This window comes from Amphimedon queenslandica, unplaced genomic scaffold (genome assembly GCF_000090795.2).
Source record: "Amphimedon queenslandica unplaced genomic scaffold, v1.1 AMPQUscaffold_12968, whole genome shotgun sequence".
Taxonomy (NCBI): domain Eukaryota; kingdom Metazoa; phylum Porifera; class Demospongiae; order Haplosclerida; family Niphatidae; genus Amphimedon; species Amphimedon queenslandica.
Genome location: NW_003546796.1, coordinates 26,247 through 49,892, shown reverse-complemented (window position 1 = coordinate 49,892; position 23,646 = coordinate 26,247). Strand labels below are relative to the sequence as shown.

At 33.6% G+C, this 23,646-nt stretch overlaps 4 protein-coding genes and 1 long non-coding RNA gene across 9 annotated transcripts in view; 2 read left to right on the top strand and 3 right to left on the bottom strand.

Moving 5' to 3' along the window:
- Nucleotides 1-11,639, bottom strand: part of LOC100631798 (deoxynucleoside triphosphate triphosphohydrolase SAMHD1) — a 15,974-nt gene extending 4,335 nt beyond the window's left edge. Inside the window, exons 1-3 of one of the 2 annotated variants that reach the window (XM_020002172.1) lie at nucleotides 11,345-11,639; nucleotides 11,248-11,305; nucleotides 11,069-11,202 (exon numbers count right to left, since the gene is read on the bottom strand). In XM_020002172.1, the coding sequence (XP_019857731.1) occupies nucleotides 11,069-11,202; nucleotides 11,248-11,305; nucleotides 11,345-11,507 (355 nt within the window). In that variant the 5' untranslated portion in view covers nucleotides 11,508-11,639. Of the gene's footprint in view, nucleotides 1-11,068; nucleotides 11,203-11,247 lie in introns of both variants that reach the window. The other variant, XM_020002171.1, reaches the window with a different exon arrangement.
- On the top strand, nucleotides 602-4,758 carry LOC109586006 (uncharacterized). 4 transcript variants are annotated; one of them, XM_020002169.1, is made up of 11 exons: nucleotides 602-692; nucleotides 741-1,013; nucleotides 1,060-1,338; nucleotides 1,393-1,461; nucleotides 1,511-1,579; nucleotides 1,630-2,297; nucleotides 2,350-2,449; nucleotides 2,638-2,727; nucleotides 3,279-3,383; nucleotides 3,431-3,826; nucleotides 4,082-4,758. In XM_020002169.1, exons 1-11 carry the CDS (start codon nucleotides 662-664, stop codon nucleotides 4,681-4,683), a joined length of 2,682 nt encoding a protein of 893 aa, XP_019857728.1. In that variant the 5' UTR covers nucleotides 602-661; the 3' UTR covers nucleotides 4,684-4,758. The 4 variants fall into 4 exon arrangements, with proteins under 4 accessions (XP_019857728.1, XP_019857727.1, XP_019857726.1 ...); XM_020002168.1 differs by having other exon boundaries at nucleotides 3,258-3,383; nucleotides 4,094-4,758; XM_020002167.1 differs by having other exon boundaries at nucleotides 3,258-3,383.
- Nucleotides 5,278-5,618, bottom strand: LOC109586007 (uncharacterized). The gene is made up of 2 exons (XR_002186771.1): nucleotides 5,529-5,618; nucleotides 5,278-5,453 (listed from the first exon to the last, which is right to left on the bottom strand). It is a non-coding gene; the product is annotated as an uncharacterized LOC109586007 (long non-coding RNA).
- Nucleotides 11,640-11,835: 196 nt separating the features above from the next.
- LOC105314364 (vicilin-like seed storage protein At2g18540) lies at nucleotides 11,836-13,246 on the top strand. The gene has a single exon (XM_020002173.1). The coding sequence runs from the start codon at nucleotides 12,197-12,199 to the stop codon at nucleotides 13,106-13,108; it is 912 nt and encodes a 303-aa protein (XP_019857732.1). The 5' UTR covers nucleotides 11,836-12,196; the 3' UTR covers nucleotides 13,109-13,246.
- A 677-nt stretch (nucleotides 13,247-13,923) lies between these two features.
- LOC100631672 (ras-related protein Rab-22A-like) lies at nucleotides 13,924-17,920 on the bottom strand. The gene is made up of 7 exons (XM_011408490.2): nucleotides 17,779-17,920; nucleotides 17,596-17,675; nucleotides 16,395-16,476; nucleotides 15,942-16,013; nucleotides 15,622-15,732; nucleotides 14,169-14,274; nucleotides 13,924-14,099 (listed from the first exon to the last, which is right to left on the bottom strand). Exons 1-7 carry the CDS (start codon nucleotides 17,812-17,814, stop codon nucleotides 13,999-14,001), a joined length of 588 nt encoding a protein of 195 aa, XP_011406792.1. The 5' UTR covers nucleotides 17,815-17,920; the 3' UTR covers nucleotides 13,924-13,998.
- Nucleotides 17,921-23,646: the final 5,726 nt, after the last annotated feature.

Below are 23,646 nucleotides of genomic sequence, written 5' to 3'. Positions count from 1 at the left end.
ACTTTCTACACAGCATAAGGACATCAATATGTATTAGAAAATGTAATAAAAATTTGGGGTGATTTTAGAGCTGATTTTTGGAAAAACTATGCCTTGGGTAATTTTCAAAAATTGGCCACTTAAAAACTAGCCATACATGTAACTTGAAAAATTTAATGGTCTTAACTGTCTCAGCTCCTGAATCCAGCTCTGCATCTCAATGAAACTCTTCTACAAATAATAATAATAATAATCGTTATAATAATGTATAGTGTAAAAGCTCAAAGCTATTTCAATGATGAAAATTTGAAAACTTAAACTTTTGAAAATGAGTCAGAGATATATGTACATGTACATGTATTGTACATGTATGTATTAAAAGTATACTATTATATTAATTACCAGGTTGGTGATGTCATAGACTACAACTGCGTCAGCTGAACCTCTGTAATACATTGGAGCCAATCCACGATACTATACAGGAAGAGAAATGTAGTATGGAAACGCATGAAACGTTAGTCTTAAGTGACAAATGGGCAGTTTAACAATAAAAACTTTAAAACTTTTCTGGTTAGATCTAAATCAGCCCCTCCCATGCAGTTTATTGGAATTTGCTGTGCATGCCACGTCTTCTCGTCTTACCTTTACCTCTCCTTGTATACAATACTTAAACTAGTTTCAAATGGCTTCAAAACCATCACATTTCCCATTAGGTGAGTCAGATTATTTATAATACACTGATATACATAATTTGTGTACAGATATTAGCAAGTTAAAGTTTGTTTTACAAGTCTTGAGGCATTACAAGTTTCCTGAAGCAAGATGGTTTGAGTTTGGATTGAATCTTGGCCTGCCTTATCACACACTGAAAGCTATTGAGTCAGCTAATAAAGGAGATCCTTCAAATTGCCTGATGGAGTGTTTAGCCAAGTGGTTGACTGAAGGCTCTGATCATACTCTTGTATGGCAGACACTGGCTAATGCACTCCGTGGAATGAATGCATTAGCTGTTTCTAATAATATTCGCAAAACAAGTAATAATGTTATTATTGTATTTTACCATTTATATCTTTATAACAGTGGCAGATCCTGTTAGTGAGATATTGCAGTGTTATATTGGTAGACTAGCTCAAGTTGTTCTTACTGAGGAATCAGTTGATCTCTTACATACAGAGGGATTGATATCTAAGGATACATTAACAGAAGTGAAGAGTTGCGGTTGTTCATTGGTAGGAGATCCAATGTTACTAATATTAAGTGCTGTAGCTGAAGATCATAGCAAGTTATGTACTCTGACAAGCATTCTAATGAAATCAAAGGAAGCAGTGTCTTTAGCTAGTGATATAATAATGGAATATGGTAAATGAAGAGTTTTATAAATACACTTAACTTATTTATATTCTAATACAATAGGGAAGTCATATCCTTCAGCAGTAACAGTTATGCCATCTTGTCAACAAGCAAGTACTTCAACATCTTCAAGTAATGATCTAATATAACATATATACATTGACTATTATAATAAATACAGGATCTGGACAATTACAAGATAGTAGTAGTGAGACTCAAGTAACTACCAATACTGATGCTACTCCACAAGGTTAGTAACATCAATTATACCCAATTCAATGTCATTACACTATATTATAGGTGTATTAGAGGTTAGAGTTAATCCTGGCTTTCAAAAGAAGTTTGACAAAATATGCGATTTGCGTGGTACACTTCTTGATGATATTGCTCCTCTCATTAAAAAATCAATTCCATCTCTGAATCACCTTAAAACCTACCTTCGAAGATGTCGTCCAGAATTAAAGCCTCGATTGAAAAAAGCCAATCGCTTTAAGGTTGTAATGGAAGTGATTGAGGATGAGTGTTCTATCACTAACGTTGCTCTATTGGAGACTATAGTGAACAAATACTCAATACAAGATGCTGGAGACATGATATTAGCTTATCAGACACACTTGGATGAATTCTGTGAGAACAAATTAACAATGTTTTGTGATCGTGAGCTTAAGAAATTATCCTCTTCTCTCCTCACTTGTGAGACGATCAAGTTTGTTCTGGATTGGAAACCAAGTGAACGATCTCTCTCCGATATCAGAGCCCTACTGCGCGTAGCATTTCAAGATAATCAAGTGGAGGTGGTAGTGATCAAGGAAGGGAACTCCATCATTGTTACTTGTTATGCTCCTCATTATCTGATGGAGAGTTTACTAGTGACAGCTAGAGATAACGTTGATATGCTAAAGGAGATGGGATTGATTAGTTTAACTATTGGTTACTATACTGTGTATGATGAACATGCAATTGATGAGGTTAGTGAATGTATGTGTATATAAATTAATAGTATACTTTAATATTTGATAGGAGGTGAAGAGTCTAATGAAGAAACTCGAGATGGTAGAGAGTGAAAGAGATGATTTACTTGAGGAGAATGCTAAATTGAAGGGTACAATAGACACATTAGGTATTGTACTAATTATTGTTAATTATAATTATTGATAATTTAAAGGTATCTCATATCAAGTATAATGACATTCATGTTTTGAGACATGATATCTATGAATATTGTCATGTCCATGAATTTTGAATAAATACATCATGTAGCTGAATTGTTGTTCCTAATAATTTAATTGATTCATTTTTATTATTTAGAGTCTGAGAAGGAAGAGAGTAAAAAGAAGATGACAAAAGCAATGCAAATGGAAATAGATCATTTACGATCATCTCTTCAAAGCAAAACAGGTATATATACAGACATACTTAATACTGTATAATGAGAATAGAGTACAACTGTGTTTAGAGTATCATTATTGGTTGTACAAGTTATAGTTAATTATACAAAATGTTAAGAGTTACTGGATGTATGCACTCCAATGTTAGTTGATTAGAAGCTGAGGCTTCTAATCAACTAATCAACTAACATTCGAGTATATATATCCAGTAACATGAAACAGCTATAGTTTATCTTGTTTGTACTATAGTAGTCTTACTTAGCCAAACTGTGGAGAGTGTGGCCACAGAGAGTGTGGTCTGGCTACATGAGATTGAGCATGGATCAAGACTAGTACTATAGTGTGTGGGTGCACTGTATAGTCTAAAAACTACCAGTACTGGCAGTTAGATGACACTTCTAACTACCCCACTTGTGGTGGTTCTGTTTTTACCAATACTGGTCCTTCATACATGCAATTTAATAATACACAAATTGTTACAAGAGTTAATATTGTTTTAAAAATAGTGACCAATTTTTGACTACTATTATAAATGACTAGGAATAGAAGAAATGTTAATTGGAGTAGAGAAAACATTAATTGAAAGAGAAAAGGAGATAGAACAGTTACAGGAAAAGATATCATTAATGAATATACAGCAACTGAAAGAAACTTTAATTACTCTTAGTATGTATTAGATTATATTAACATAATGACTAGTACTGGTATTTTAGGAAAGGATCAGTCTACACAATATATGGATCCACCAAAAGGACCAGTTTATGTAGCTATTAGAGACTGGGAGGCAAGGAATAGTACTCAACTTTCAATCAAGAAAGGAGAGAAACTTCAGATCAAGGAAGAGCGTACTAGTGAATGGTGGTTAGCAAGATCATTAGATACTGATCAAGAGGGAATTGTTAATATTATTGATATTAAAAAAGATGAAGAGAGTGAACTGTCAACATTGGAATCACTTGAACTATTTCATTATGCAATGACAGAAAATGTTGACATACCTAAAATCAAGGAAATAAAGATGAGGAGCAACGTTGAGAGAGCAAGTCTTTTTTTATCAATAATTAAACAAGATTCAGTTCTGCTAGATCAACTTAGAAAAAAAGAACATGGTAAGATATATTTATATGTACTAATAATCTATAGAGTATTTTGAGGGTATTAGATATCGTCCATGATCTGCAATTTCTTTTTTCCTATATTTTGTCTAGCTTGTGTGTTAATTTTTTGAAATGTAAAATATTTGAAGTATAAAATCCACAAAAACTAGAAAGAAGTGTTGCTTGCCTTATTAGCCATTAGAAATTTTATAGTAGAGAATTATACTTGATAATACAGTAATTAATTATAATTGTTTATGTATTCAGGAAAACCTAAAGCAATTAGGTGGTATGATGATGGTGTTCAACTGACCTCTCCATCTTTAATACAATGTCAAGAAGTAGTTTCTCTATTAACAAGCAAGCATCATAGCATAAGAATAATGAAATCATCTCCTGACATTGTGTGTGATCTGTTGCCAGTTTTATTAGAAAATGAAAATGTGAAATCCTTGACAATACGTGACACTCAACTAACACAGGACTGCATCTCATCTTTATGTAACTTACTGGCTAATGACAAATCACTAGAAGGTTTATATCTTTGTAACTGCTCCATTGCTGACAAAGCAGTTACTGATGTTATAACTGTATTGCTGCAAAACAATACACTTAAAGGATTAAGCTTCCAGAGAAATTCTCTTGTTACCTCTGCTATTTCACTGAATCTTTCTGAACTAATCAAAAATTCAACATTAGAAGTATTAGATCTAGCAGGTACTTCAATATCATCTGATGGAATAGTACTAATTCTTCAATCGTTATTAGTTAATAAGAAAATGAAGCTCTATCTACATACCGACGACAAAGACATGTGCACAGAATATCGTGACTATAATATCATAAAAGATAGAGTGTTTTTCTATTAAAATGCTGACATTAATTATAGTGAGATTGTTTTCTTTTCCATGTAAACTTTTTCTCTTTAATTCTATTTTGTCATCGTAATGCGGCAATAATGTGTACAATGATATATGCAGCAGCTCTTTCTGATGATTTATATCAGGGCTATGTATCCCTAGTTAATATCACTGGTTAAATCTACTACCATGTATAGCCAGAAAGTTTTGTCACAAAAAAACTTTTGTGGTTTGGTGGTTGCCATGGGGTCTATTTGTGGTTTATATTTTTATGGATCATCAGTGAAGCTTCCATGCCTCTCATTAACCAGCAAATAATTCATGGTTTTTAATTTTGTGGTGTCATTCCAAACTACAAAAACCACGAAAGTTTTGGCCAAGAAACTTTCCAGCTATTATGGTATTCAACTGCAGCTACTTGTACTGTCACTTAAAATTCTAAATAATAATAATAATGATAATAATAATAACAATAGTTATTAAGTAATAAAATTGATGAGCTATTTATTAATCATTGCTTTTGTGTCACTCCATTCACAAACGTTAATCCACAGCTGCTCCATATAACGGACTATATGTACCAGCTGGTGAGTAGTGATGTTGAATTGATGCATTTAATAAGATATGATATCCTTTCTCTCTGGATGTGTGATAAATTATTTGTTTGTGCTTCTCATTTCAACAGGAACAACCTGAGCTCGAGTGTCCAGATTTTCTGTTCAATTTGACTGTACCGAGTTTTAAATCGACATTTAATTTATCTAATGGTATAGTATCAGCTAGAGAGAGAGGGAGAGAAATTAAATACATGTTTACATAAAGTATTACTGCATGTACATGTATTGTATTCTAACCTATTCTAGAGAATAGGTCCTTTACATTGGTGTCATCTTTGGCACTGCACTCCATGAATATGGCATTCACTGATTTAGCATATTCTTCACCTTTTGCGGAAGCAGTAACCTAATGAAGAAATACATGTACATTATGTATACAAATTCACTCTTAGTCTCTATTATTCACTATAATTATGAAAGAAATTTTCAATTAATTACTGGGTATTTCTTGTATGAAAAAGTTCATAAAGAATGTAGTAGATCTATATCATGTAATGAATAATTAATAAATGCACTAAAACTATCTATCATTTACTTTATCTCTTAAATAATGTGATGTCATATTTCTCCATTTTCACTGGTGCATTTCATGATCTTTGCAGTTTGTGTAAAATTTCTGTAACAATAATAGGAATTCTTTTCACTGTTTAGTTTATATACCTCCAATCAAAACTGCTGGGTAATCCTACACTACAGAATCACAAATGAAATAATTCGTTTCCTGCAAGCAGCTAAACTGACCCATTAGCAATAAATTCTGTTATACTGTATAAATGGTAATACTGGCAATAAATTTGACAAATTGCTAAGTAATTGGTGGGTTTTAATTTGGCTGGTATTTTCAAGTCATGGCAATAATGGTACAAAATGATATGTTTTAAGCAGGCCTAATTTGTCAAAATTAATCCACTCCAAATTTACCAGCTATACAGTATAATAATAATAATAATAATAATAATAACAACTTTACAAAGACAAAGTTAACAAATAAAAAGCAAAAGTTGGTGATGGTGTCTCTGAAGGACTCAATGACCGAATCAGAGAGCCTAAGATTAAATTAAATTACACTACATTAAAAATTAAATTTAAATTTAAAACAGAACCTAATATTAAAATGAGGAAAAATTAAGAGTTTTGGGGGAGTGGGAACATTTATCACATGGACATAATAAGTGATAGGTGCATGGGTGGTCAACATTATAAGAGTTGAGAAAATGATTCCATAGAAACTTTTTCACCTTCATACAGTTTGTAGTGGGAGAGAGACTTAAATAAGCACAAGGGATATGTACACATGCATAGTATTATTTACTCTTGTTATTATGGATGCGGCGGAAGATGGCCACTCAGTGATGTCAATAAATTTGATAAAAAATTGAGAATAAAAATTGCATAAATTAAGGAGTAAAATAATAATAAACAGAATACAATAAAAAGAATATTTGCCCCTGACCCTTGCAAGCCAGTTCTGCATCTCATGAGCTGAGCTTGCCTCACATGACAAGACTTACCGTGGAGTATTTATGACCCGGCCCGTCGTATCTCGGGACTGACTACTCGGCAAGGAACACAGACAAGAAAAGAAGAGATGGGCGCTCAAAATGACACACAGAGACAGGAGGAAAGTCTAGAAGAAAGAGAGAGGCGAGTCAGGGCTGAAAGGGACAGATATCTAGCAGATGCGAAAGAGAGACGAGAAGCTAGGGCCACTGAGTAGACAAGCGGCAGCGCGGAAACAGCAGGAGGAAAAAGAAAGACTCAAACGGGAAAAGGAGCATGAAGAGAGAAAACTGCAGCTCAAATTGCGAAGAGAAGCTGAACAAAAAGAAGAAGAAAGGAAGCATGAAAGGCTCAAAATGGAAAGTGAAGCAAAAGAAAAAGAAGAAAAAAGGAAGCATGAAGAAAAAGAAAAGGAAAAAGATAGCTAGGGAGCTTGAAAGGCTCAAAATTGAAGAAGAAGAAAAGAAAAGGGAGCATGAAGAAAAAGAAAAGAAAAAAGATAGGGAGCTTGAAAGGCTCAAAATTGAAAGTGAAGAAAAAGAAAAGGAAAAAGATAGGGAGCTTGAAAGGCTCAAAATTGAAGAAGAAGAAAAGAAAAGGGAGCATGAAGAAAAAGAAAAGGAAAAAGATAGGAAGCTTGAAAGGCTCAAGATTGAAAGTGAAGAGAAAATTGCCATTGAGAAAAGCAAAGCAGAAATTGCCATTGAGAAAAGTAAAGCCTTGGCAGAAATTGCTCAGGCTGAAGCTGCAAAAGCTAAAGCAGAAGCCCCTGTCAACACGAGGAAAGAGATGAATAAAACACTCGACAAAATTAACAAGACAAAATATCCACAGGCTACAATAGCTGTGATCAAAAATTACCAAGGTGGCATAGCCACTTCACGCTAACAGGAGAATACTTGGGAAAATGACATTCCACTGAATTCTGGTGCATTTTCTGTAAGTACTGATGCTACAGAAAATGCACCTGACGATTCCTTTCTTATCAGTGAAGCACCAAAAGAATATGCTAAACTACAGAGGAAAGTAGATGCCATCAAGTCAATATAACTAATACCCTCTATTTTTGTCTGACAGAGGCTGAGATTAAATTCTCTCTTGTGTGAATTTTTGCTCATATAGACTAATTTTCTATTTTTAAATGTATAGTGTTATTTACTTTAATTTGTGTTAGTAGACTAGTAGTTATTTTTGTGAAAATTAAGTACATTTTAATAAAATTTTATACTAATATTCTATAATGAATAGCCAATAAACTAAGACAAAAATTTAAACAGTAGGGCAAACATAACTGCATGTAGCTAAATAAAGAACTTGATTGTGTTAAATTGCTAAAGAATTACTTGGGGTCTTTACATTGGTGTCATCTTTGGCACTACACTCCATGAATATTGCATTCACTGATTTAGCATATTCTTCACCTTTTGAAGCAGTGAAATAATGGTGTAATCTATTCTTAATCCATAGGCATTACCTCTTTTATTTGAAAAATGCCGATAAATTGGTCGGAATCAGCTCAAATTCTCTACACAGCTTAAGGGCATCAATATGTATCAAAAATGTAATAAAAATTTTGGGTGATTTCGGAGCCATTTTTTAGAGAAAACATGGGCTATAGCCTTGGGTATTTTTTCAAAAATTAGCTATTTTAAAAATGGCTGTAACTTGAAAAATTAAAGTCAGATTCAGCTCAAACTCTCTACACAGCTTAAGGACATCAATATGCATCAAAAAAATTAATAAAAGTTTTAGGTGATTTCAGAGCCATTTTTATATAGCCTTGGGTAAATTTTGAAAATTGGCCATTTCAAAAAAAACTTTAAAAACAACATCTGAGAACATCACCATATTCTCACCTAAAAACAACAACAACAACAATTATAATGAATTTTTTTACAATTACCTCTATGTTACAAGTTTTTATTGCATGTACGTTTATTTATCACAAAAATGATATTATGACAAAATGAAAGTTTCTCAAATTGCAGTCGAAATGCTCTGTACATTTTAAATGCAACATATTCATATTCAGTAATGAATTACAAACAACACTTAACTATGCATTAACATACCGTATAGAGGGAAATTTTGGAGGGATTTAAATTTGGCGAATTGCTATATTTGGTGATTGGCAAATTTTAATTTGGCAAATTAGTGGCCACGTGCCATTGAGCATGCATTAAATGGCTCAAATGGCCAATTCTATTTGGGCGAATGGCTATAAATTGCCAAATTCACCCAATTTAATTCTCTCCAAAATGTCCCACTATATGGTATATTATAACACCAAATAATCAATAGTACATTAAGATTGATGATGATACAGTTTTTATTCAAAATAGCTGTGATTTTAGGATTTTCTGCCAGAACCATTTTGATATTAGTTAACGTTATAATAGTTAATTAATCTTAAAAAAAATTCAAATCTAAAAAATGTAAAAATTCATTTTTAACATGATAACATCACAAATTTTATTGTTATTTATTTGCCTCAGAGGTGAAGTATTTTAATAAAATTTCCATGATGGCGCTGCCAGTTTTTGCCTCATCATTGCTAGTACATTCCTTATCATGCTCAGTCACGTCATAATACCACAATAGTTGTGTTTCATCTAATTGATGAGGCAGTAATGAAGACACCTGTAATGAAGCATTATGCATACATTCACGGATTATATTTTTACCTCTTCTTTCTTAAACTTGTAAGGTTTGGGCATGATACCAGGATTCTCTTTATAGTAAAAGTAATGTGACATAATTGGGTCTTCCCCTCTCTTCCCAAAATTAAAAATAGCTTCCTTGAATACAAACTAATATGCTTTTTATAAATATAATTAATTACTTTTGATTTTAAGTAGCTCTCATTTATTTCTAGCCCCTTATCACGGACAAAATCACAAGCTAGTTTCTTATGATCATTTGACTCATTTCCTGTACGACCTACAAACTTTGGTAGTTGCCTTTCAGTAATTCTAGCAAAAATTTTTTTAGCATCAAAAAGCTCAGTAGCTGGTGCATTTGGTGGAGGCAATGGAGGAGACTGTGCAAAAATATAAATGAAATAATCACAAATGATAGTGTAGGAATTAACATACCAATTTTTCGTCACTTAATTGGAGTATATAGTCCTCAATTGTGTCGTTTAAAGTGAGAAATGCATCAACATTCTTCCAGCATTCAAGCAAAGGGTAGCCATTAACACGAATGACATGATTAGCCTTCCTTAAAGCTTCCTTCATTCTACATAGTAAAATCATTGCTGGTTTGAACAATAATAATTTATTAAACTTACAAATCTTCCACTATAATAACAGTCTTGTGCCTGTATACAGAACGGTAAAGCAAAGTCCTTGTATGAAACATTTCATAAAGAGATGGAGCATCCTATAAAATTATAAAAAAAAAATCAATCATTAATATTTATACTTTATCTCTTGAACAAATGTGACGAAATTCTTCATTTCTTTCATCTTTGACGCAAATAATTTTTGCTGTTTGTGTAAAGCGTCTGATATAAGTCAAACAGTGCATTATTGTGACAATGCATATTTTAAATTCAGCCATACCTCCAATCAAAACTGTTAGGTAGTCCCACACTACGAGCATCCTGAGCAAAATAATCCATTTTATCAACATCAATACCAGTGAATCCATTAGCAACAATCTAAAAGCCATTAACATCATAAAGATTAAGAAATGGCAATCACTTGATGTAATAATTTTACTAACTTCAAAAAGATAACTTTTTTGTCGATATATTTTTTTGGAGTACAGTCACTACAAGGTACTTGCTTTTGCCAAAATTTTACCATAGTTTCTTCATGATCATTGTTCATATCCAGCTATATTAAATAGAGCAGGATTGTTATAAGACTCACACAGAAACCAGAATATAAGATGTACCTCAGAGAATGTAATCATGTCCTGAATAAGTTGAATATAGGAGTCCTTTTCTTTTCCAGTTCTTTGAATTCGAGTTTACTCATTATATGTTTGACAATTAGAGCTGATCTATATTCGTGTTTTGCTTTCTATTCAATAATATGTACATTATATTTATTATCAAAAAATTACTTTTGGTAATGTTTTCTTCCCTAAATTTTGTTCGTTCTCATGGTAAACATCATCATCTTCATTTAAAGTTATAAACTTTATTTTTTCTTGGTCTGCCTTTAATCCTTCGTAGTATTCTTTGACAGCGAAATCATAAACATGAGAGAAAGGTCCATGCCCTAAGTATAAAAGGAATCTAAACAAGACAATGTGTTGATACATACCAATGTCATGACATAATGCAGCAATCTGTACACACATCTTCTCTTGTGGTGTGAACCATTCAGATAGCTTTTCTTCTTTAGGAGGACAGTGCTTGTTCAGTGCCTCGACCAGTTGACCAGCAATATAGCAAACACTGCATGCAATTAGAAAGTACAAAATAATATGTATTGTGTATTACCCAATAGAATGCTCAAATCTTGTGTGGACTCCACCAGAATACACATAATATACTCCACCTAAAATTTTAGTATCAGTCGTACATAGTTTAGACTCACCAAATTGCTTGATCTTCCTCAGTCTCTGGAATTCTGGTCTATCAATAATCTTAAACAAATATTTATCAAGTTGTATGGATCCATGGACAGGATCCATTATTGTAACAAACTCCTGTGGTGGATCTAACTCTGGTTCAGACCGTACTGGTGGTCCAGTAGCCATCCTTTCTTCTCTTGGCACAAGAAGCTACTGCACAAGCTGACTGGATACATTTGCCCTATCACAACAGTGAATCCTTATATGGAGCTGTTTGAATTTCAAATTCACATGATAGGTCAAGGCTTTTGAGATCTATACGTTATAGTAGTCATAACAGAGTATTATGAAGCTTAGACTACTCTTTTATTACTATAACTTTAAAAACTTGCAGCCATTCAAATATTCCGGCATTGGCTTTCTTTGTTCCTATAGCTATAATCAAGAGTACATGATGCTATAATGAAATATGAACGTTATTATAGTACCTTTATTGTTATTATTTTACCTTTCAATATTATATCTCTTGAAAATGATGTCCAAATCTTCAGCATGTACCAACTATGACATAGCTTTATATCTTCCTTCCAAAAAACTTTTAAATTGAAATTTTGTTGTAAGCCCCAAAATTAGTGAATTTTTTCTTAATATGTTTTCTGGGCATTTTAAATTTTAGCTTTCATGTTGCAGGCTCACAAAAATGAATGTTTCACCCGGGAATAGATCTATTAAAGTCTGAGTCATGGGAGAGCCCAATGCTGACTACTTAAAATTAATGCTGACACTAAATCATAGCACCGTCTAAAGCTGAATGTAACTTATCACAACAGCGGTCAGAATCAATCGAAGTCAGTAAAGAAAGACAGCCGCAAGGTATGGGGAATAATAACACACAGGCACAAGAAAGGCAAGAGGCAGAGGGAAGGCAACAGGCCGAAGAACGAGCAAGGCGAGCAGAAGAGGCAAGGCGGCAAGAGGCAGAAGAAGGAAGGAGAAAGGCAGAAGAGGCAAGGCGGCAAGAGGCAGAAGAAGGAAGGAGAAAGGCAGAAGAAGGAGTGAGGCGACTACTAGCAGAGGCAAAAGCCCGGGCTGAAAACCAACAGCGGAAGCTGGAGTTGGATAGTGAAGAGAGACAACAGAAGCTCAGATTGCAAAGCGAAGCAGATGAAAAGGAAAAGGATAGGAAGCTTGAAAGGCTCAAGATTGAAACTGAAGAAAACCAAAGAAAAAGGGAGCATGAAGAAAAAAGGCTCACAATTGAAAATGAAGAAAATGAAAAGAAAAGGGAGCACGAGAGGCTGAAATATGTAAGTGAAGCAAAAGAAAGGGAAAAAGATAGGGAGCTTGAAAGGTTTAAGATTCAAAGTCAAGAGAGAGTTGCCATTGAGAAATGTAGATCCAAAGAAAAAGTTGCTAAGGAAGAAGCTGCAAAAGCGAAGGAAGAAGCTGCAAAAGCTAAGGAAGAAGCTAACGCAAAGAAAGAGGTGAATAAAACGCTTGATAAATTAAACACCGCAAAAAATCCACGGGCAGCATTGATGGTGATTGGTGGAAGAACCCGGTGTGATGATGGCTATAATCCTGCAGAAGCCTCTCGTCGTGGGGTGAATATTCCACAAGAAGACAACAGTCTGAGTTCTCAGTCTTCTCTGAGTTCTCAGAATTCTGATGGCATTGTAAGTACTAATGCTAGAGAAAATGCACCTGACGATCCATTCTTATACAATGAAGCACAAAATGAAAGGTGGACTAGGGTACATAAGAGGAAAGTAAAAACTGCTATATAGTTAAGAACCTGCTATTTGCCTACCGGCCAAAAGAACTTTATATTATACTTTTGTGACTTTGTTGTGCCCTCAATTTGTTTAAACTGTTTTTTGTAGTGTATATGTACCTATACCTTTGATGTTGTAGTTGTAACAAGGGAAGTATATAGTTGTATAATGTTTATTTTCATTAATTATTTTTGTCACAAATGAATCTCCTTAAATTGCAAAAGCAGGCTTGTACATAAAAGGTAGACCATATAGTTTGCTATTGGAACCATGCAATAATAAAATTATTGTTCTAAATAATAATAATAATAAGTATAGGTTATACACCGAGGTAGAGGTTTCTATGGTATTTATTAACCGAGAGACGCAGTCGCGAGGTTAATAAATACCATAGAAACCGATACCGAGGTGTATAACCAACTTCTACCATGACACTTGAAAAACAACTACCAGCTGCTGATAATAAGACCACAGTTGACATACATACAACATATCTAACAGGCTAGGCCTGTAAAGAATCAACCAAACTTGACAAATGGACTAATAAGAGCATAAGCGTAGAGCACCAAACTGCCAATCAATTAATTATTTAATGAGATAGGTTTATATTTTTACGAGCTAGGTTAATATGAAAAATAATTGACCTCCAATACTGCAATCTGATTGGTCAATCACAAGGTGGCATGGTAGAACAATAGTTATTAAGTAATAAAATTGATGAGCTATTAATTATAATCATTGCTTTCGTGTCACTCCATACACAAACGTTAATCCACAGCTGCTCCATATAACGGACTATATGTACCAGCTGGTGAGTAGTGATGTTGAATTGATGCATTTAATAAGATATGATATCCTTTCTCTCTGGATGTGTGATAAATTATTCGTGTGTGCTTCTCATTTTAACAGGAACAACCTGAGCTTGAGTGTCCAGATTTTCTGTTTAATTTGACCGTACCGAGTTTTAAATCGACATTTAGTTTATCTAATGGTATAGTATCAGCTAGAGAGAGAGGGAAAGAGAGAGAGATTAAATACATGTTTAAATTACTACATGTACATGTACTCTAACCTATTCTAGAGAATAGGTCCTTTACATTGGTGTCATCTTTGGCACTGCACTCCATGAATATGGCATTCACTGATTTAGCATATTCTTCACCTTTTGAAGCAGTAACCTAATGAAGTGAATATATGTACATTACACTAGGTATGCAAATTCACTCCTAGTCTCTATTATTCACTATATTATGGTGGCAAGTTTTCAAAGTGTAATTTAGTGTACATGACTGATCATTTACACATGTACATGTACATGAATTTGCATATGCATATTATGCTGGTGTTGCATGATATTCTTATGTCAATATACATCAGAAAATATAATAAAAATTTGTGGTGATTTTGGAGCCATCTTTCAAAAAAACCATGGGCTATAATAGCCTTGGGTATTTTTCAGAATTTTGACATTTTCTTAAAATGGCCATAACTTGAAAAATTGAAGTCGGAATCAGCTCAAACTTTCTACGCAGCATAATGACATCAATATGTATCAGAAAATGTAATAAAAATTTGTGATTTCAAAGCTATTTTTTGGAAAAAACCATGGGCTATAGCCTTGGGTATTTTTCAGAATTTGGACATTTTCTTAAAAATGGCCATAACTTGAAAAATTGAAGTCGGAATTAGCCCAAACTTTCTACACAGCACTAGGACATCAATCAATATGTATCAGAAAACGTAATAAAAATTTGTGGTGATTTTGGAGCCATTTTTTGGAAAAAACCATGGGCTATAGCCTTGGGTATTTTTTAGAATTTTGACGTTTTCTTAAAATGGCCATAACTTTAAAAATTGAAGTTGGAATCAGCTCAAACTTTCTACACAGCATAAGAACATCAATATGTATCAGAAAATGTAGTAAAAATTTGTGGTGATTTCAGAGTCATTTTTTGGAAAAAACCATGGGCTAAAAAATACCCAAAGCTAGAGCCTTTGGGTATTTTTTAGAATTTTGACGTTTTCTTAAAATGGCCATAACTTTAAAAATTCAAGTCGGAATCACCTCAAACTTTCTACAAAGCATAAGGACATCAATATGTATCAGAAAATGTAATAAAAATTTGCGGTGATTTTGGAGCCATTTTTCAAAAAAACCATGGGCTATAATAGCCTTGGGTATTTTTCAGAATTTTGGCATCTTCTTAAAAATGGCCATAACTTAAAAAATTAAAGTCGGAATCAGCTCAAACTTTCTACACAGCATAAGGACATCAATATGTATCAGAAAATGTAATAAAAATTTGTGGTGATTTCAAGCGATTTTTTGGAAAAACCATGGGCTATAGCCTTGGGTATTTTCCGAAAATCGCCCATTTTTAAAAATGGCCATAACTTGAAAAATTGAAGTCAGAATCAGCTCAAACTTCTACACAGCATAAGGACATCAATGGGCCATTTTCTAAGTGATTCTTCAAAGTTACATGTAAACAGCTCCTAGTCTTTATTGTGTCTGGGGCTCTAACCTGTCTTGATTCTGATATGTCTAGTTTATTGCCAGCAATAGCCAGCACAAGGTTTGGTGGTCCTAACTGTCTCAGCTCCTGAATCCAGCTCTGCATCTCAATGAAACTCTTCTACAAATAATAATAATAATAAATTTATTATTATTATTAATTTATTATCGTTATAAGAATGTATATATAGTGTAAAAGCTCAAAGCTATTTCGATGATGAAACTTAAAACTTTCACAGAGATACATGTATATGTGACTGAAATGTACTACATGTACATGTATATGTACATGTACATGCACATGCATGTAAAGTATATTATATTAATTACCAGGTTAGTAATGTCATAGACTACAACTGCAGCAGCTGAACCTCTGTAATACATTGGAGCCAATCCACGATACTATACAGGAAGAGGAATGTAGTATGGGAATATAATACTAATTTAATACATGTGTGTATATAAATCTTAAGGGAATTAATGGGCTATAGTCCAAAAAATTGCTGCTATCTCAAAAACTTTTAGTCAAAATCAACTCAAACTTTCTATGCAACATAAGGACATCAATATGCATCAGAAAATGTAATAAAAATTTGGGGAGAATTCGGAGCCATTTTTTTCTAATAAGCATGGGCTATTATAGTACAGGGTATTTTTTTAAAATGGCTGTTTCAAAAAAAACAAATATAACCCAAAATTCTAATTAAAAATTACTTATAATTATATGTACATGTATCACACAATAGTGATGTTTTCTATTTAGTGAATGAAAGTTTATGATACCTTTTCCTGTCCTGCTGTGTCCCATATCTGGAACAATATGGAGTGATCATTAACTTGAATGGTCTTTGTTGAAAATGCAGCACTAGATAATGATAACAGGAGAGACATGAGTCCAGCAATAATAAATAATAATAAATAACAATAATAACAATAATAATAATGTTTACATGCATTTAAATGTAGGTTTTAATTAATAATACGTACTATAATAATAAGCTAGAATTAATAATAACAATAATAATAATAATAATAATAATGATAATAATGAATATAATAACAAGGAAACAGGTATAAGGTTGTCTTCACATGATAAAGACTTTGTGAGTTTGTCTAAATACCCTGAACTATGTGTACATGTACATGTACAAAATAAATATTGACAGGAACAAAGAAACTATAACTTCTGCTTTGCTAATAAGATCTCCCTTTCCCTCTCTCTCTCCCTCCCTCTCTCTGTCTCTCCCTCCCTCCCTCTCTCTCTCCTTCCATCCCTCCCTCCTTCTCTTTCTCTCTCTCCCTCCCTCCCTCCCTCCCTCCCTCCCTCCCCCTCTCTCTCTCTCCCTCCCCCTCTCCCCCTTCTCACTCTCCGATACATATATGTACAGGATGTACTCCAACACTTTTTCTTATCAACCTAAAACAACACTCATTGTATACAAACACACCTGATCCAATTATGAACCAAACCACAAAAACATTTGCCCAGGAATGCTAAGATTGAAAGATGATAAATCATCGTGTAACTTAAATGAAATATTTTATAATTAACGCAATACAATTCTATTTATACCTTGAACACATAATAGCACTTCAGCAAGCTAGAGCTGACTAAAAGTACTAAAAAGTATATACCAAGATATTATTAATTATTCTTTAACAGTTATACATGTACAATATACTAAGTTCTTAAGCCAATACTACTGGAGTAAATGTAGAGTTCATTACAATGACTATAGATGTATGACTAATTGACTATATAGTACACACTACACTAGTAGAGTAGATCTAGTGTACTAGTAGATCTTGCATGCATAATACGTGTACTTGGGGTCACTTCAATCAATAACTGTAAGTGGATTAAAATTCAACTATTTAACACTTGAATTCTCTTGACTTCTCTCCTTGTGATACAATAATGTGTTACTTATTATATAATTGCATTATTATATTTACTGTGTTCTTTTATAATTGTTTCGCTTACCCAACAGTCAACGGCTCCTTGTCTGAAAACACGTCAGAGACAAACCGGTTTACAATACAGGTCTTACCAACTCCTGACTCCTGAAAAGAAAAAAGAGAGAGAGAGAGAGGAAGAGAGGGGGGAGGGAGGGAGGGTAAAGGGTCATAAAAATGAGGTAACAATGAGAGATAGAGAGAGACTGACCCCTAATAAGCAAAGTTTGACCTCATGGAGGGCCATGAACCCATCAATGAGAGACGAGAGTTAGTAAAGGAAGGATACAACAAGAACTGGTGAAGGAGAAGGTTTTCGTGTGAAAATCTTGTACGGACTACGGAGTTAAAAACTTAAAATAAAAATTAAATCATTAGAGTTTGTTAGTTAACTATTATTTAAAGTTATAAATAAAGGTGCGGTCTATAAATAGGCGTGGTTTGTTGGATCACGTGATTCTCTCGTTACCATAGTAACGATTCTTTCTATCAATCTTTTCCAAATCCGCTAGTACTGTGAAAGGCAATGGCGGAGCCCGTTGAGACGGCAACAGCAAAAGAAGAAGAGAATAAAGAACAAGATATTCAAGCGACAGAAGAAGAGAAACCAGCGGTAAAAGATACATGTACTTGTAGTGTTTCAAGTGATAATGAGCCACACCCTTTTACTGTTTGACACATGTACAGGATAGTGAGACTGTTCCTGCTGGTGCTGACGAACAGAGAGAGAATGAAGAACAGCTCCCTATAGAAGAGGTTGGAGGAGACACTACTGGGAAGAATGATGAAGGTATAGTGACAAAAATTAAGCTGCCAATTTTATTGTACTATAGTATCAGAATACCTAATTTTATGGAGCTTAATTCACGTTTTTAAAAGCATGAAATTATGACTAAAAGCTTATTTGCAATAAGAGGTTTCTTCTTTTAAATGATGCTTTTGTTTCATATATTTACATGTACAGTACATGTAATTGTGCTGATACGAAAATTAATACAATTGTGATAATGATAATTATTCCTTGATGATCATTATATTTATAATTGATGTTTGCACATCTTTAGCTGAAGGAGAGATAAAAGAAGAAAAGGAGAAAGAGACAGAGCAGCAACAGCAGCAACCATTAGAGCAGCAGCCATTAGAGGATCCTGTACCCCAACCAGTGGCAGCCATTACTGGTCCAGCTGAAGGAGGAGAAGGAGATAAAGAACAAAAAGAAGAACTGGTGACTGATACTGCTGGCACTACCACCACTAGTGGAGAGGAGACCACTGGAGCTAATGAAGATAAAGGTAAGGAATAAAGTACATGTATATACATGTACTATATAGTGCAAAATTTGTGAGGGTTTTTAAATTTTGTGGATTTCCCAATTTTTTAAAGATTTGCAAAAAATACTTCCATGAAAATCAAATTATTACGGTAAAAGATGGCAGACGGCATAAATTTGGGAAAATTAAATCTGCAAAATAGATTTTTAGGCATATCAGCGGAATTTACAACCCTCAAAAATTTTGCCCAATACAGTATTAAATTATTATTAATTCTCTCTCTCTCTCTCCCCTTTCATTAGAGTCCAGTACTATACAACAAGATGCAGCAGGTTCAAGACATGACTCAAGCCACTCGTCCCATAGCAATAGACCAGTGGAAGGTGACAGACACTCCCTCTCCTCACAGAAAAGGAAAGAGAAGAGGAGCAAGAGAAAGAAATCAACAGCAGTCCCTAAACTAAAGCGTCGCTCCTCTTCAAAGTTTGGTAGCGTTGCTGAACAATATGTACAAGAGATAGTGTATCCTTACTTCACCAGCCAAGACCCTCTACAGACTGGACTACTACCACTGGATACTGTATTACAGGTACATGGACATTATGCATATAATACTGTACTTGTACTACTTTATAATGGACACATTGCATTTGGTATTGCATTACAATTGCATTCGAGAGATACCATATAGTGGGTAATTTTTTTAGGAGTAAAAGTTTGTCCAATTGGTAAAATTTTGATGATTGGTGGGTTTTAATTTGGTGAATTTTGTGAGCCATGTGCCATTGAGTATGTACATATTATAATGGTTCAAAATGGCTGGTTTTAATTTTGCAAAATGGTTATCAAATTGCCAAATTAACCAAAATTTGTCCCCTCCAAAATTACTCACTATATGGTATAAGTATACATGTACATGTTAAATTATTTATTGCTATTATTATTGTTGTTATTATTATTATTATTTTGTTATTATTATTTATTATTATTATTAGGTGTTTTATATTCCTGAGCTTGGCCTCCAGTTACCAGAGGATGATCTTCCATTGCTACAGTCAGTGATTGATACTAATGAGCAGCAGTTGGTTGACTACACTACACTGGCTACTAACACTCACAGGATCATATCATACCTGTACAGCAACAAACCTGATAGTAAAGTAAGTACAGTAATATACATGTAGCTAGTGATTAGAATTATATCATTTATTTAATGCAAAACTTTGTATTAGGAACTTTGTGAAATAGCAAACTACATATATAATATTGGTAACAATTTAGTCCCTCAAAATAACTTTGATATACATGTACATGTAAACCAATTTTGCATGTTATTCACATCTATACTGTACATGTACTCATCTTTCCTCAGGCTAATTGGGTTGAATTGGAAGGTCTGGATGGAACTAAAGTCGTATATAATAAGAAAACTGGTGAAGTAATGTAAGTGAATCAAAATGAAAATTATTCTCTTTTTATTGCTACGTGTACTGCACGTACATGTACATGTACATGTGTGTGTCCTCTTATTCCTCCCTCTCTCTCTCCCTCCTCTTCTAGTGATCATGCTGAAGATGGTATGGATCTGTTTGAGGAGGTCATTCGTGATTTATTTAAATCAGCAGACACTGAGGGAAAAGGCGTCATAACTAAAGAATCATTTATTGAAGTAAAATAATAATAATAATAATAATAATAATAATAATAATAATAACAACAACATTGTCACGGATTTTGTGACAATGGAACTAATGGGTTTTTGCTTGTCACGAATTTTGTGACAATGGAACTAATGGGTTTTTTGCTTGTCACAGATTTTGTGACAATGGAACTAATGGGTTTTTTGCTTGTCACAGATTTTGTGACAATGGAACTAATAGGTTTTACTTATCATCATTATTATTATTATTATTATTATTATTATTAGATATTAAAGAGCAGGTCTGATATCGATGATGTCCAGATTACTAGTATCAGTTCTCTATTGGACAGTGTCTCCAGTAGTGAAATGAATTATGAACAATTCAAACCAATAGGGAAGGAAACCATACTCAAGATATATCAGAAAACAGATCAATCACAGGTATGAATAATACATGCTTTAGTAACATGTACATGTACATTAACTGCCGTATAGTGAGAAATTTTGGAGGGAGTTAAATTTGGCGAATTGCTAAATTTTGGTGATTGGCGAATTTTAATTTGGCAAATTTGTGGCCACGTGCCATTGAGCATGTGTATAATGGCTCAAAATGGCAGATTTTATTTTGGCGAATCGCTATTAAAGTACCATATTTGCCAAATTTAATCCTCTCCAGAATTTCCCGCTATACTGTACAACATATGTACATGTACAGTGTATATAATGGTGTTTCTCTTTATTATTCCAGTCTGAGTGGTTGTATCTGAGTACTCCTAAAGTTGGTGGCTTTTATTTGAACAAGTTAACAGGAGAGACCAGGAGGAACATAGGACTGCCTGAAGGAAGGTGGGTCTACATGTACATGTAGCTTATATACATGTACATGTATAACTACATGTATTGTAGTGTAATTTGCATATACAATTTTACATGTACTTTTTGCTTGTACTTGTATGTGAATACAGTTCTTGCAAAATGCAAATTTACCCAAAAATCATATCTCACTATAATTTTAAATACATGTACATGTACATGTATATGTACGTCAGTAAACTATAGCCCCTTAATGTTTTACATTCTTTTAGTCATTATTATTATTATTATTATTATTATTATTCCTACAGTGAGCAAGAGGCTGTTATCATAGAAGGTGCTTATTCTCAGATCACTAACCTAACTCTGGAGCTGGAGCTGGAGAGAGCAAAGAACAGAGAACTAGAGAATCAGATAGCTCAGTTTAATGAGAACCTTGAAGAGACTGTGACACAACTTGATGAGACTGGGAGACAACTGGATATTGCTACTGCTGATGTAAGAGGAGGGAGAGAGAGAGGGGGGGAGGGAGAGAGAGGGGGGAGGGAGAGAGGAAGAGGGAGGGAGGGAGAGATAGAGGGAGAGAGAGGGAGGGAGAAAGATACATGTCTTTTAGAATAAAATAAATTACCTGTATATGTATATGTACATGTATATGTACACATGTACATGTACATGTATATGTACATGTGCCTGGCTGATGTAGAGGGAAGTAGAAGATACACTGTACAGTACATGTTCTTTAAAAGAAATAAAAGAATGATGCTTATGTATGTATGCTTGTGTATGTACATGTACATGTACATGTACTTGCCTATTTTTAATTTAATTTTCATCTATTTATATTACATGTACATTTATCCCTTTAGTTGCAAGCTAAAGATGATGAGATATTTCAGCTGCACAGACTAATACAAGAGAAGGACCAGACACTACTGGAGATGACCAGCAAAGGTAATGAGAGAGAGAGAGAGGAGAATAGGATAATTAAATTTTTGAGTAACTTTTAAAATTCATAGAAAATCTAATTCTCATCGGAATCAGCTCAAACTTGCTACATAACATGAGAACATGTATATGTATCAGAAAAAATTATAAAAATGAAGTATTCTCTCCTAGTCATTTTTGGCGAAATTTGGCCAATGACCCTGTACTGTAGTACAGGGACTTTTGCCCGATTTTAAAGTAACTTTCAAAATTTGTAAAAAATCTAATTTTGATCGGAATGAGCTCAAACTTGCTATGCGATGTAAAAATATCTTTATTTATTAGGAAAATTTATAAAAATTGAAATTTTTTTGCTTTTCGTTTTTGAAGAAATTTGGCACACGACCCTTACTATAGTATAGAGACTTGGGCCCGATTTTCAAGCAACTTTAAATTTAATTAATAATGTTTACAATGTACATGTACGCATTACTGTACATGTAAAAGATAGTGAACATACATCTAGTATTACTTAATATATACATGTATTTTGTATTTTGATATACATGTACACAGGCTTGGGGCGAAGTACTTTAAAAAGTATTTAAGTACATTACAAGTACCTGTTAGATTTTTAAAATGAGTACGAGTACAAATCCCTCATTTTTACAATTGTATTCAGTATGAGTACGAGTACTCTATTGCAGTACTTAAGTACTACTTAAGCACTTGACCACACCCAAATAATTAATAAGTTAGTTTTAAAATTAATAAATTAAATCAGACAGTTATTACATCTTATGAACTTTTCAAATCCAAACTGACCAATGTCATAGTATGGGACCCACAGGAGGTAAATATATGTGGTTTACACTAGCTAGTATTTATTATATCAACACATTAGCATTGCATCGAAAAATGTACTTCAAAGTACTTGTAAGCACTAAAAACATACTAGTATTTAAGTACAGTACGAGTATTTGTAATTTTTGTTCAAAAGTACTTGAGTAAATACCGAGTACTTTCAAACTTGTGCTTAAGCATGCTTAAGTACGAGTACCAAAGTACTCGCCCCAAGCCTGTATGAAACACTTAATAATTCATCAAAAAAAAAAACTACACGCATTATTAAAAATTACCATTAAATCTTACAATTAATGCACATGTAAAGTACAATCTTTGTACCTTTATCATGGCCATTAGGTATAGGCATATCCAGTAATCCATCCTTAGCTACAGGGGGAGTATCAATACTGGCGGCAGTAGCAGCAGCTGGTAAAGGTCTATCAGATGTCATGGACATAAGCTCATCCAACTCCTCCTCTTCATGAACTGAGGGATCATCTTTATCACCTTCTTCTTCAGTTTGAGCTCTCTCTATAATGATAACCAATTAACATGTACATATTGTACATGCACATAGAAA